Genomic DNA, 12,901 nt, shown 5'->3' with positions numbered 1-12,901 from the left:
CTCCAAGGGGGGTTGCCTTCTGACAAACAAACTGCAGCTTTTGACTAGAATGCTGTATGTGTATGTGGGCTGGAACTGCACCTAAACCAGCATGTCGAGTGTGGATGCATTGTGCCACTGCTATTTACACTAGCATACAGCTTCTAACTAAGACAATCTTTGTTGACAAGCTACTGCTGTACATAAGATGCGAGAAAAAAAAATATGCAACGGAAGTCTATTCAGTGAATATGGTGTATGTTTTATTCTATTTACAGTACATTTGTTATAAATATAATACATTTCTTGAAAAGCTTAATTAACTTGAATAGATTTTTTTTTAAAACAGATCAACTCAGTTGTTATAGTTACATAATAAAGTGAATGACAATTTAAATGACAATTTCATGGTTGTGGAATAGTGCATTCTGTACTGAGATGAATGAGAAAACACTCATACTGGTTTCAAAATTATTTTCAGAACATCTTGGGTGAAGTTGTGTGTAAGTCATAAGGATCACTGGCTATTAGAACATGAGGACACAATAACAAAGCCCCAAACTAATTTTAAAAACTGAAAAGTGGAAAAAAAAACCCAAACCAAAAAAAAGACCCAGTATAAATTGCATTTAACAACCCATCAAACATCACAGTAAGGTTGGCATTTCTGATGAATAATGGCTTTAGTCAGGAAAAGAAACAAAGGTTGTCTTCTGAACTGTCTTTTAATATAGCCACAAAATATATTTAAAACATCACGCTGGAAGTTGTAACAGCAGTCAAGCTGCTTTTTTTTATTATTATTTGGACAGGGCCTGGGATACACAAGTAAATTCAAACAGTTTTATAAGGAGTATTTTAGTTCAGTGTTGAGTATAAATTACCAGAGATGCAAGAGACATTAAAAAGGATATATGCATTTTCTGTCCAATGTGCTTTGCATTAACAAACAAAATGGCAAGTAGTCTGAATACTTTGCTATTGTCTCCTCACGATCTTTTGTAAATTAGACGTTGGGGTAATGCATTCCAAAACTGGAATAAATGTCAATCCGCAGAATAAGAAAAATCAGATTCTTTTGGTTTTTAGTATGATCTTTCAGTTAAGTGGTCAAATGTTATTGATGATGATCAGTGCTGGCATGGAGTTCTGCTGACTTGTTTCAAACAAAGTAACTTCATCTGCTAACTTGGCAAATACTCTGTGAGTTCCAAGATTATAGACTCCTGTACGAACAAAGCAAGCTTTCAACTGCAAGCTATAGACCTCCTGGTTTTTAAGCTGAAGTTTGTATTGTGTTTGCCCAAGCCACGTGAAAGAACCATGGATTTCTAGTGCTTCTGGACTGAAAGAGAGCGGGAGGGGGGGGGGAATAAAAAATAAATCAGATATCTACTTCTGAACCTCTTATGCTTAAGTGTCTACCAAACACGCACACATTCGAAATGACTGTCCTACAAAAAATTTTTACTTCACTGTGTAATACATTTCCTGTATTAACTGGTATGCAAATGCACCGTATCTCTGGTGTTTTGGCAGTGTGATGTTTTTGAACAAAGTGACTAGATGAGCTGACTAGTGCTCAGCTCTCCATTAATTCTATGAATATATAAATGAGTTATTTACAAATTGTTCAATTGGGATTTCCTGGTGGACTACTGTCCTTACTATCTTCTGTCTGTCAACATTTGTATTAGAAGCCTGGCACATGGAGTTTCATACCCATCTGGTTAAATACACAGGGCAACCCCGTGGCGCTGGGCAAATGCATTCTGATTACATTGAGTTTTGCTAAATCCGTCTCAATTATTGCCCTTCAAAATCCATATCTGGGAAACTTTTCAGAATGCCTAATTGGGACAATTACTGAGAATACTATTCAGCTATTTAATTACACTAAGTCAAGTTTGATGACAATCAGGCACTTAGAATACTTTTTGGTATTCAACCACTTACACAGATTGTGGAATAAAATATTCCAAGAGAAGAAGTGATACACAAAGTTCAACCAGCTCTACTATAGGTAGTGCATCAGAGGTATCTGATTTTTGCCTCTTTTTATGCAACTTATTTTAAAAATCTCATTATTTGTTTTTAAATGTTTCTAACTCAGATGAATTGCTATATTTCCAAGTAAAAACTACAGTCATGTGCAGCAGTGTATAAAGTCTAAGAACTTGTAATAAGTGCTGTTAAAGAAGTTAATTTTTGTTAGGATGAGAAGTAATTTGTCAAATTTTGTATTGCTTATCCTACAATATGGATTTCTACACAGTAATTCTAACAAACATAGCAATTATCTACACATTTTAAAAACAATGCACTCTTACTGTACACTTTTTAGAAGAACTATATTTTAGTATTTTAAAAGTTAACTCTTGTTACAGTTCAGAAATTGTCTCAAACAAAATATTTTTTAATGAAAACAACATCTGTGTTCATTTTGCTGATACCTTCATTGTAGGAAACATTTCCCCAAAACAAGGAGATTTAAACAGCAAAAAAAATATTGTTGTCCCACCTTTCTTTATAATCCAGTCACTGCTCCCAGCCCTCTTGGCAATACAATCAATTTCTGTTTTACTTCCAAATGGACATGGGTTTTTGAAAAATACTCATTGACTTTATTACGCTCTCAAAGATGATGAAAAACTCCCACTGACATCAATGAGGAACACAGTGAGGATGAAAGTCCTATCCTAAATATTTGAGGCATTTAATACACACTTGATAAAATGATGTAAATAAAATCGGATTAAGAGATCTTAGTAGCACTGTGACTAAGTATTCACAATAAACATTTGTTGTAATTTAACATTTAGAAGTTTATTACCTTGTTGTTTTATACCGCAAGTCAATTATTACATCAACATCAGCCTCAGAACAATTGGAAAGTAGAAGCGTGACAGGTACTAAACAAAGGCTGCAAGAGAAAAATTGTTTTACGATGCAAGATTTATACATATTACTGGTCAGTCTTGAGGATTACAAAATGTAACCAATCTATTTTAAAAGAATTCTTATGTTCTTAATTACTCAGTCATGTAAACATTAAAATACATAGTGGTATTTTGTATGACATTATTACTGTCTAATATCAGCTCCTACATGCTGTCAGATAACCATTTTTACTTCTGACAAAGGAAATTCACTACAGTATATTTATGACTGACCTCAGAGAAAAAAAATTATCTCCTCAGTTTGTCTAAATGATATTTGATAATGCAATAGTTCATAGCGTAGCTTGATTTTTGCAAGCTTTCTATAAAAAAATCATGTACAGCAAGGTGCATTAATAACAAATTTTAGACTGTGAAGAACATTTGGCCCAACATGCTGGTCTAAATTTTGACTTGCTGCAATAATATCTTTACACTTTTTCTCCATATATTTCTATCCCCTTCTGCATACTGTTGACTAAAAGGGCTATTTAAACTATTTGCTTTAGTTGCCTGAAGAAATACAGGCATTTTAGCCAGGGCAGGTGAACAATGTTCAACTCAAGCTGGAGAAGTATGGACATTCAAGTCCAACTTATTGCAGGTTGTTTTTTCAAATTTAGGTATTGCTTTTGTATTTAATATCCTGAAGAATTCTACCTGAATACACTTATTAACACTAATGTTTTTATACAGAACGCTCCTTCCAGAAGGATCCCACAGCACCTCTATACACAAACGTTTCAGGGTTGCCCCCTCGCTTTCTCTGGTCTGTTCCCCAGGAAGGGTAAGGGGGCTGTCATAAATATAAAGGGAAGGGTAAACATCTTTAAAATCCCTTCTGGCTAGAGGAAAAAACCCTTTCACCTATAAAGAGTTAAGAAACTAGGATAACCTCGCTGGCACCTGACCAAAATGACCAATGAGACAAGATACTTTCAAAGCGGGGGGGGGAGGGGCAAAGGCTCTATATCTGTGTGGTTTTTTTTTTTTTTTTTTGCCAGGAACAGAAAAGGAATGGAGTCTTAGAACTTAGTAAGTAATCCAGTTATATATGCCTTAGATTCTGTTTTGTTTAAATTTGTTAGTCTCTAAGGTGCCACAAGTACTCCTTTCCTTTTTGCGAATACAGACTAACACGGCTGCTACTCTGAAACCTGTTTTGTTTAAATGGTTGATAAAATAAGTTATGCTGAATGGAATGTATATTCCTGTTTTTGTGTCTTTTTGTAACTTAAAGTTTTGCCTAGAGGGATTCTCTATGTTTTGAATCCGATTACTTTACCCCGGTAAGGTATTACCATCCTGATTTTACAGAGGTGATTCTTTTACTTTTTCTTCAATTAAAATTCTTCTTTTAAGAACCTGATTGCTTTTTTCATTGTTCTTAAGATCCAAAGGTTTGGGTCTGTGTTCACCTATGCAAATTGGTGAGGATTTTTATCAAACCTTTCCCAGGAAAGGGGGTGTAGGGTTTGGAAAGGATATTGGGAGGAAAGACGTTTCCAAGCGGGCTCTTTCCCTGTTATTTATTTATTTGTTAGATGCTTGGTGGAGGCAGCAATAAAGGCCAAGGGCAAAATGTAAAATAGTTTGTACCTTGGGGAAGTTTTAACCTAAACTGGTAAAAATAAGTTTAGGGGATTTTCATGCAGGTCCCCACATCTGTACCCTAGAGTTCAGAGTGGGGAAGGGGCCAAGGCTGGGTCTGGGTCAGGAATGGAGCTTTGGCTGGGGATGGGGCCTGGAGCAAAGCTGCAGCCAGGCCACGATAGGGGACTGGGGCGGGGCCGAGATAACAAGTAGGGACTGGGCTGGAGAAGAGTTGGGGGAGGAGCGGGATTGGGTGGCAGCTCCCTCCCCATCTCCCCTATGGGGGCTGGCCCCAGTCCCGCCCTGCCCCCAAATGTTCTTCCGCACCCCGCTAGAGGGGTGTGCCCAACAGTTTGTGGACTATGAACTAGCGGTATCACTTCATCACTGAAATGCATCACTGGGATTGCTTATCAGTGAACACTTTAAGACTGGAAGTAAAGAGTGCCTTCAAGAACTGACCTCTGCAGGGGGAATTTAGGTAGTAAGCACATATTCAAATAGGGGTCTAATTCTGGTCATATTCCAATTTGGGTTAAGTGCAGGCTCTCATCATTAAAACAGCCATTTTTGTACGTCATTCCACTTATGTTAGTTAGTTTCACTTCAATATCTATTGTACTAGCATAAGAATGTAATAGTTAAGTTGCCAAAGCACTACAAGGAAATGTATAAATTCTAAAAACAAAACAAAAACATTTTTGCTAACAATTAAATCATTACTATCAAGTTTCGTAAATAAAATTCCAAAACAATCTAAATTTGAAACCTAAACTAGTTCCCTTTATTTTAGTTTAATGCTTACCAAAAAATTGACAAGACTGTCAATTCAATAAGAAGTGCATAACCACAAAATAGAAGCTACAGGAACACAATTATCAACATGAAAAATCTTTTGTACAAGTGCTTTAGTTCATTGGTACTACACTAAGTTTCCGATTTCAGCCATGTTAAACATCCTTTTCCTGCCATACTTTATATCCAACTCATGTTAACATTTAGAACTAAAAAATTAATAACTAGAGCAAAAAAGAAAAGGAGTACTTGTGGCACCTTAGAGACTAACATTTATTTGAGCATAAACTTTTGTGAGCTACAGCTCACTTCATCGGAGTGAAGCTGTAGCTCATGGAAGCTTATGCTCTAATAAATGTGTTAGTCTCTAAGGTGCCACAAGTACTCCTTTTCTTTTTGCGAATACAGACTAACACGGCTGCTACTCTGAAACCTAACTAGAGCAAGAAGTTCTTTTATCTGTTCATACAAATATTGTCATTTTGCAGTATATATAGTGTTCACTTTCAACCCACTTCTTAATCACTGTTTATGCTGTGATTTTCTCAGGCTGTGAAGACAAAGATATTATAGATTTCTTCATCATTACTTTCATTAGTTATTTAATGAGTTACCTAACTTAACATTCCTATTTATTTTTAAAGCGAAATTATCTAAAGCAAGGGGTAGTCAATAGGCAAACCACTGACCAAATTCGGATGACCAGATGCGTTTGAATGGACCCCGAAACCTTTTAATTTTCTTATCATTGTTTTTTTTATTATTTTCTCTGGAGTCTGGACTTTGACTAAACCTTGACCAAGAAATTTGGATCTTGATAAAAAGTAATTGATTACTCTGATCTATAGCAGTGGTTCTCAAAGTTGGTCCGCCGCTTGTTCAGGAAAAGCCCCGACACGCCCGACTGGTTTGTTTACCTGCCGCGTCCACAGGTTTGGCCAATCACGGCTCCCACTGGTCGCGGTTCGCCGCTCCAAGCCAATGGGGGCTGCAGAAAGGGTGGCCAGTACGTCCCTGGGCCCACACCGCTTCCCACAGTCCCCATTGGCCTGAAGCAACAAACCACAGCCAGTGGGAGCCGCGATAGGCCGAACCTGTGGACACGGCAGGTAAACAAACCGGTCCGACGCACCAGGGGCTTTCCCTGAACAAGTGGCAGACCAGCTTTGAGAACCACTGATCTATAGTACTTCATTTTCATTTCATGTGTCCAATCGTCAACTGCTAGAAAATACTATTGTGTTGCAATTTTACCAGTACATTTACAAAAAAAATCATTTTTTTGCTTTATAGCTTGTGTTTGTGTTGAATTTTTCCTTGTTCATGGCAATTTTGTTTTATCCCTTTATTTCATCCTTCCTCAGAGCACAATCTAAAGAGGATTTTTATTAAAGAAACAGAAAAAAATAGTTTCCTAAAGGAATCTTGAAATATTTTAAAGTGTAATATTATTCAAACCTTTTTTGATGAAATGAGTGATTAAAGGACTCTGGATAATGAAGACTAGTCTTGATAAGGTTAGAAAGCTGGTCTGGTGTTGGTCTTGTGGGTAGTGAAGAGCTTTCTGGTCGAAAAAACTTTAAGAAAACCATTTCTGGTGATTCCTAGAACACACAAATATTCAGACAACTTCATTTAAAATACTCTTATAAAACACAACACACTGTACAACAAGGGATTAACCAGACAGATGTTAACTTGAAGGTACTATTTTCTCCTAAAAACTGTAGCTTCCAACAGATTACACTATTGTGTCCCAATGTTTATGGGAGGCAATTAAGGAAATTAATGTGTCTTACTGTTTTAGGTGACGAAGTGGTGCAATTCTTACAATTGGGGTGCTATATCACAGGCAGACTTAAATTTCCTTTTCCCAAATGCTTTTTTAAACCAATGTGTTAAGAGTTCTCCAAATATGTATTACTGGTAAGATAAAAATGGAACAATGTTTAGACAGTGCACCAAGTTAATCTTGGGTTTTCACAAACCCAAGGGGAGGTTGCCACTAAGGAACTAGAGGTAGCCAGGAAAGCCCCAAAAGAGGGTGACATTGGGTGGGAAGGGAACATGTGGTAATACAGTACATCTCTAAAGCTGGAACCTAGGAAGCTCCTCCAGAAATGAAAGCTTCTCCCCCAGACAGAGGAAAGGGCAGGGAAGTGGTGGAGTACTCTCCCCCTTGGGGGATATCAACCTCCAGGACTGAGGGAATTAGATGATATGGAAAGGTGTAACTTCAGTGCATCACTCTGGCTGCATCTGTTTCAGAATCTAGATGATATGGTACTTGTCCAACACCATCCAGTCTGTTATTAGCTCCAATCAAAGTTACTGATGAGGGGTTAGCTTTCCTCATTCACTTATGAACCATTGATGCACAGTCAATAATTAGGGACATAAAATGCATTCCCAATAATCAACATGCCAGCAGCTGCTAAGTACAAGGAGTTGATTGATTAATCCCATTTCTGCACTTCACTAAGAAACAGTTCACAGTATTCTTAGTTGCTACGCTTGTGTCAACAACTTGTATTACAATAATTTCTTAAAATACTGAAGACAAAAAACACTGAGAAACACATTGAGATTGTGACTTGAGTCAATAAAAGATAACAGGGAAAATCTTGACCCACACTGAAGTCAATGGGAACTTTGCCACTGACTACAATGCTGTTAGAATTTCACCCAGGAAATTTAAATAATTATTATTTGCATTATAGTAACATCCACAGGTCTGGGCATATTAGGCATAGGTCATTAGATGACAGTATACGCTTGAAAAAATTTAAGATTATGCCCTTTAAATCAAAACTGTAATTCGCTGCACTCAGACCAGCAACCTAAATGCTCAAGAAGCAAGAAGAATATTCTTATTAACAATGGAATATAGTTGGAAACTATCTTTTTAATTCAGTTGACATTTCTGGTCCTGCTGTAATGGAATCCATCTTGCTGAAAGGTGACACCATGTGTAACACTAGCTATATTTAGAGACTATACAACTCCACATAGGGTGGGGAGGGAAGGTTATAAGATTTATCTAACTGGAGAACATTCAATATCATCTTGGATAGCATATCAACACCCTAGAAATTGCTCTTCCCTCTAAAGTCAGTTACCTGTTCCAAGTCCTCCCAATCAGAATTCCCGAGTATTTTTTTAAAACCCTACAAAAAACAAATATCAAATTTTATCTGGACAGACAAAAATCAATAGGATAAGTTACAGAAAAACAGGTAGACAAATTAAGTCTGGCATCATTACACTTCATTATTTGATTAATTAACATGTTTGAAACCCTTAGCTCAAAGCAACATTACACTGGTACTGAGACTGGCAACAGATTGAAATTGGACAATTTAACACTCCAAATTTAAGACTAGTCTTTTGGTTCCTAAATAAGACATCACTTTGACAACCCTCTTTGTACCCAGAGGATGAAATACTAGCTACGCTGAAGTCATGGTAAAACTCCCCTTGACTTCAATAGGGTCTGGATTCCACCCATAGTTATTATATTTGGGAGGAAAGGCTTTCAAAACACAAGCACTCAGAGTGCTGCTCTCCACTAACAACATCTCACAGAGTTTCCTTTTTAAGCAACCTTGAGAGTTTAGGAAAATTTAGATAAGAAACCATAGAATTAGAGAGACAAGGTGGATGAGGTAATATCTTTTAATTGGACTAACAGAAGTTGGTCTTGTAAAAGATATTACCTCACCCACCTTGTCTTTCTAATATATCTTGGGACAAACAAGGCTTCAACAACACTGCATAAACTATACGATTGTCAACTTGTAAGCAAAGGAGATCTCTGTTCTCAGGAACAAATTTAAATAGAATTCCACTAATATCAATAACGAGGATACCGATGGCACGGTACAGACTAACAGATTTATTTGGGCATAAGCTTTTGTGGGTAAAAAACCCCACTTCTTCAGATGCATGGAGTGAAAATTACAGATACAGGCATAAATATACTAGCACATGGGTACAAAATGCTATGGGTACCCGCATGGCCCCACAGTATGCCAACATTTTTATGGATGACTTAGAACAACGCTTCCTCAGCTCTCGTCCCCTAATGTCCCTCCTCTACTTGCGCTACACTGATGACATCTTCATCATATGGACCCATAGGAAGGAGGCCACCTGGATTTCAACAATTTCCACCCCACCATTAACCTCAGCCTGGACCAGTCCACACAAGAGATCCACTTCCTGGACACTACAGTGCAAATAAGTGATGGTCACAAACACCACCATATACCGGAAACCTACTGACTGCTATACTTACCTACATACCTCCAGCTTCCATGCAGGACACATCACACAATCCATTGTCTACAGCCAAGCCTGAAGATACAACCGCATTTGCTCCAACCCCTCAAACAGAGACAAACACCTACAAGATCTCTATCAAGCGTTCTTACAACTACAATACCCACCTGCTGAAGTGAAGAAACAGATTGACAGAGCCAGAAGAGTACCCAGAAGTCACCTACTATAGGACAGGCCCAACAAAGAAAACAACAGAACGCCACTAGCCATCACCTTCAGCCCCCAACTAAAACCTCTCCAATGCATCATCAAAGATCTACAACCTATCCTGAAGGACAACCCATCACTCTCACAGATCTTGGGAGACAGGCCAGTCCTCGCTTACAGATACCCCCCCAACCTGAAGCACATACTCACCAGCAACCACACACACCACACCACAGAAACACTAACCCAGGAACCAATCCCTGTAACAAACTCCGTTGCCTACTCTGTCCCGATATCTACTCTAGCGACACCAGAGGACCCAACCACGTCAGCTACACCATCAGGGGCTCATTCACTTGCACATCTACTAATGTGATATATGCCATGTGCCAGCAATGCCCCTCTGCCTTGTACATTGGCCAAACCAGCCAGTCTCTACGTAAAAGAATAAATGGACACAAATCAGACATCAAGAACGGTAACATACAAAAGCCAGTAGGAGAACACTTCAATCTCTCTGGACATTTAACAACAGATTTAAAAGTAGCCATCCTTCAACAAAAAAACCTTCAAAAACAGACTTCAAAGAGAAACTGCAGAGCTACAAGTCATTTGCAAACTTAACACCATTAATTTGGGCTTGAAGAGAGACTGGCTCAATACAAAAGCAATTTTTCCCTCTCAATATTGAGACCTCCTCATCAATTCTGGAAGTGGACCACATCCACCCTGACTGAACTGGTCTTGTCAACACTGGTTCTCCAGTTGTAAGTTAACTCCCTTTTTTTCCATGTGCCAGTATATTTATGCCTGTATCTGTAATTTTCACTCCAAGCATCTGAAGTGGGAGTTTTTACCCACAAAAGCTTATGCCCAAATAAATCTGTTAGTCTTTAAGGTGCCACCAGACTCCTCATTGTTTTTGTGGATACCCTCTGATACTTGGCACTAATATCAATAATTCTGTTAAAACAACTAGAACCTTTGTATAAACTCAAAAACATTCTTCAAAACAAAATATTTTGGCTAAATATACACTCTAGTGCCAGGTTTCAGAGTAGCAGCTGTGTTAGTCTGTATCCACAAAAAGAAAAGGAGTACTTGTGGCACCTTAGAGACTAACAAATTTATCTGAGCATAAGCTTTCGTGAGCTACAGCTCACTTCATCGGATGCATCACAAAAAGCTCACGAAAGCTTATGCTCAAATAAATGTGTTAGTCTCTAAGGTGCCACAAGTACTCCTACTCTAGAGCTAATTGCACTAATTTTCTCATGTAATCCCATTCATGTAAATTTGATAAAAACGGATATATACCCAGATTAAATACATTATGGCTACTGATCCAAAAAACTCAAATGTTTTGATCTATAAATTGTAACTGTCCACTCCAGAACTAGTTCGTAAGCATCTTCTGAAGAGTCAGGCCGAATGGGTTTTTACCATAAATGATATGAATGGTGGGAGTCAAAAAAGATGTGGACAATCAGGATCATATGACTTGTTCTAAATTACAGTTGGTTTTGAAAATGAGTTGTTCAATATTACAAGCCAGCGCTAAAGGAACCAATTATATTACCTCCCACAATTACCACCCTAAAAAACAATGGGAATTCAAATATAAAAACTATTATTTCTCCTATTAACTGTGAGAATAACTGCTGCATCAGAACAAAGAAGCTAAGAAACCCCTTTGTTAAACAAATGAATCACAAAAATTGGGGAATCCCACCCATGATTGTTAGCCTTAAAAAGGATTCATATAATTAACATTGGAAACATTGCAAATCAGACATCAAGAATTATAACATTCAAAATCCAGTCGGAGAACACTTCAATCTCTTTGGTCACTCGATTACAGACCTAAAAGTGGCAATTCTTCAACAAAAAAAAACTTCAAAAACTGCTGAATTGGAATTAATTTGCAAACTGGATACAATTAACTTAGGCTTGAATAAAGACTGGGAGTGGATGGGTCATTACACAAAGTACAACTATTTCCCCATGTTTATTCCCGCCCCCCCCCCACTGTTCCTCAGACGTTCTTGTCAACTGCTGGAAATGGCCCACCTTGATTATCACTACAAAAGGCTCCCCCTCACCCCACTCTCCTGCTGGTAATAGCTCACTTTACCTAATCTCCCCTTACAGTGTGTATGGTAACACCCATTGATTCATGTTCTCTGTGTACATAAATCTCCCCCCTGTATTTTCCACTGAATGCATCCGATGAAGTGAGCTGTAGCTCACAAAAGCTTATGCTCAAATAAATTTGTTAGTCTCTAAGGTGCCACAAGTCCTTCTTTTCTTTTTATTGGAAACACTGTTACCATTCAACTTCATAGATTAACTGAATTAGTTAAAACACATTTTTAACTTAAAGGAGAAAAAGCAAGTATCTTTACATAATACCTGATCTCTTTTGCTTGTATTTCAAATGAGCTTACCATCACCTGTACTACTAAAGATCATGTACCTTATTCTGGTTTCTTCAACGTGGTTTTAGAATGTTTTTTGCAACCACACTAGAATCTCCATCATGCATTCATACTGATTTATTCAAAGTCTAAGAATTAGTGTGTTCAAACTAACTTTAAATTGTTAAGCCAGTATTAAAGCAGACTTGGTAGACTTGTAAAGGTCTCCCAAGTAAGTGTCAAAAGGTGCTGCTTTTCAACAAGATGGGTGCCAAAAGGAGGTAGAAGCTTTTTTAAAAGCACATTCACCTTCAACTATTTAAATCAGTTTGAAGTTTTTGTACAATGAACATGATCTCAAGAGGTGCTGGGCACCTTCAAGTCCATAGATTTCAATGGCAACTCCTCCCAGTCACTTGGCAATGTCTATGTGCTATTTACACCTTTTCCAGATAATGTTAAAAAAATACTTGGTTTTAAAATTAACTAGACTCATGATGCGAACCAAAAGTGTTTATCTATTTGTAACATCCACTTTCTTATAAATTATGTTTAGCCTGAATACCCCATCGATACCCAATTTTATCCTCAAATTTCCTATTCCATACATGAAGTTTTACTGGCACAAGCTACCTCCTCCCTCTGAGAACTTACAAATAGTCACTTCATAGCTACCAGTTTTTGCCCCAA

The 12,901-nt window shown here is 37.7% G+C and overlaps 1 protein-coding gene across 1 annotated transcript in view; it reads right to left on the bottom strand.

Annotated features, from left to right (window-relative positions):
- Positions 1-222: 222 nt before the first annotated feature.
- TRAPPC8 (trafficking protein particle complex subunit 8) overlaps positions 223-12,901 on the bottom strand; it is a 115,445-nt gene continuing 102,766 nt past the window's right edge. Inside the window, 3 exon segments of the mRNA XM_038389431.2 lie at positions 223-1,324; positions 2,813-2,902; positions 6,765-6,910. Coding sequence (XP_038245359.1) covers positions 1,090-1,324; positions 2,813-2,902; positions 6,765-6,910 — 471 coding nt within the window. The 3' untranslated portion in view covers positions 223-1,089.

The sequence above is a fragment of the Dermochelys coriacea genome, chromosome 2 (assembly GCF_009764565.3).
Source record: "Dermochelys coriacea isolate rDerCor1 chromosome 2, rDerCor1.pri.v4, whole genome shotgun sequence".
Taxonomy (NCBI): domain Eukaryota; kingdom Metazoa; phylum Chordata; order Testudines; family Dermochelyidae; genus Dermochelys; species Dermochelys coriacea.
Note: the sequence above shows the minus strand (reverse complement) of the source record. Positions and strands in the feature narration are given on the sequence as shown.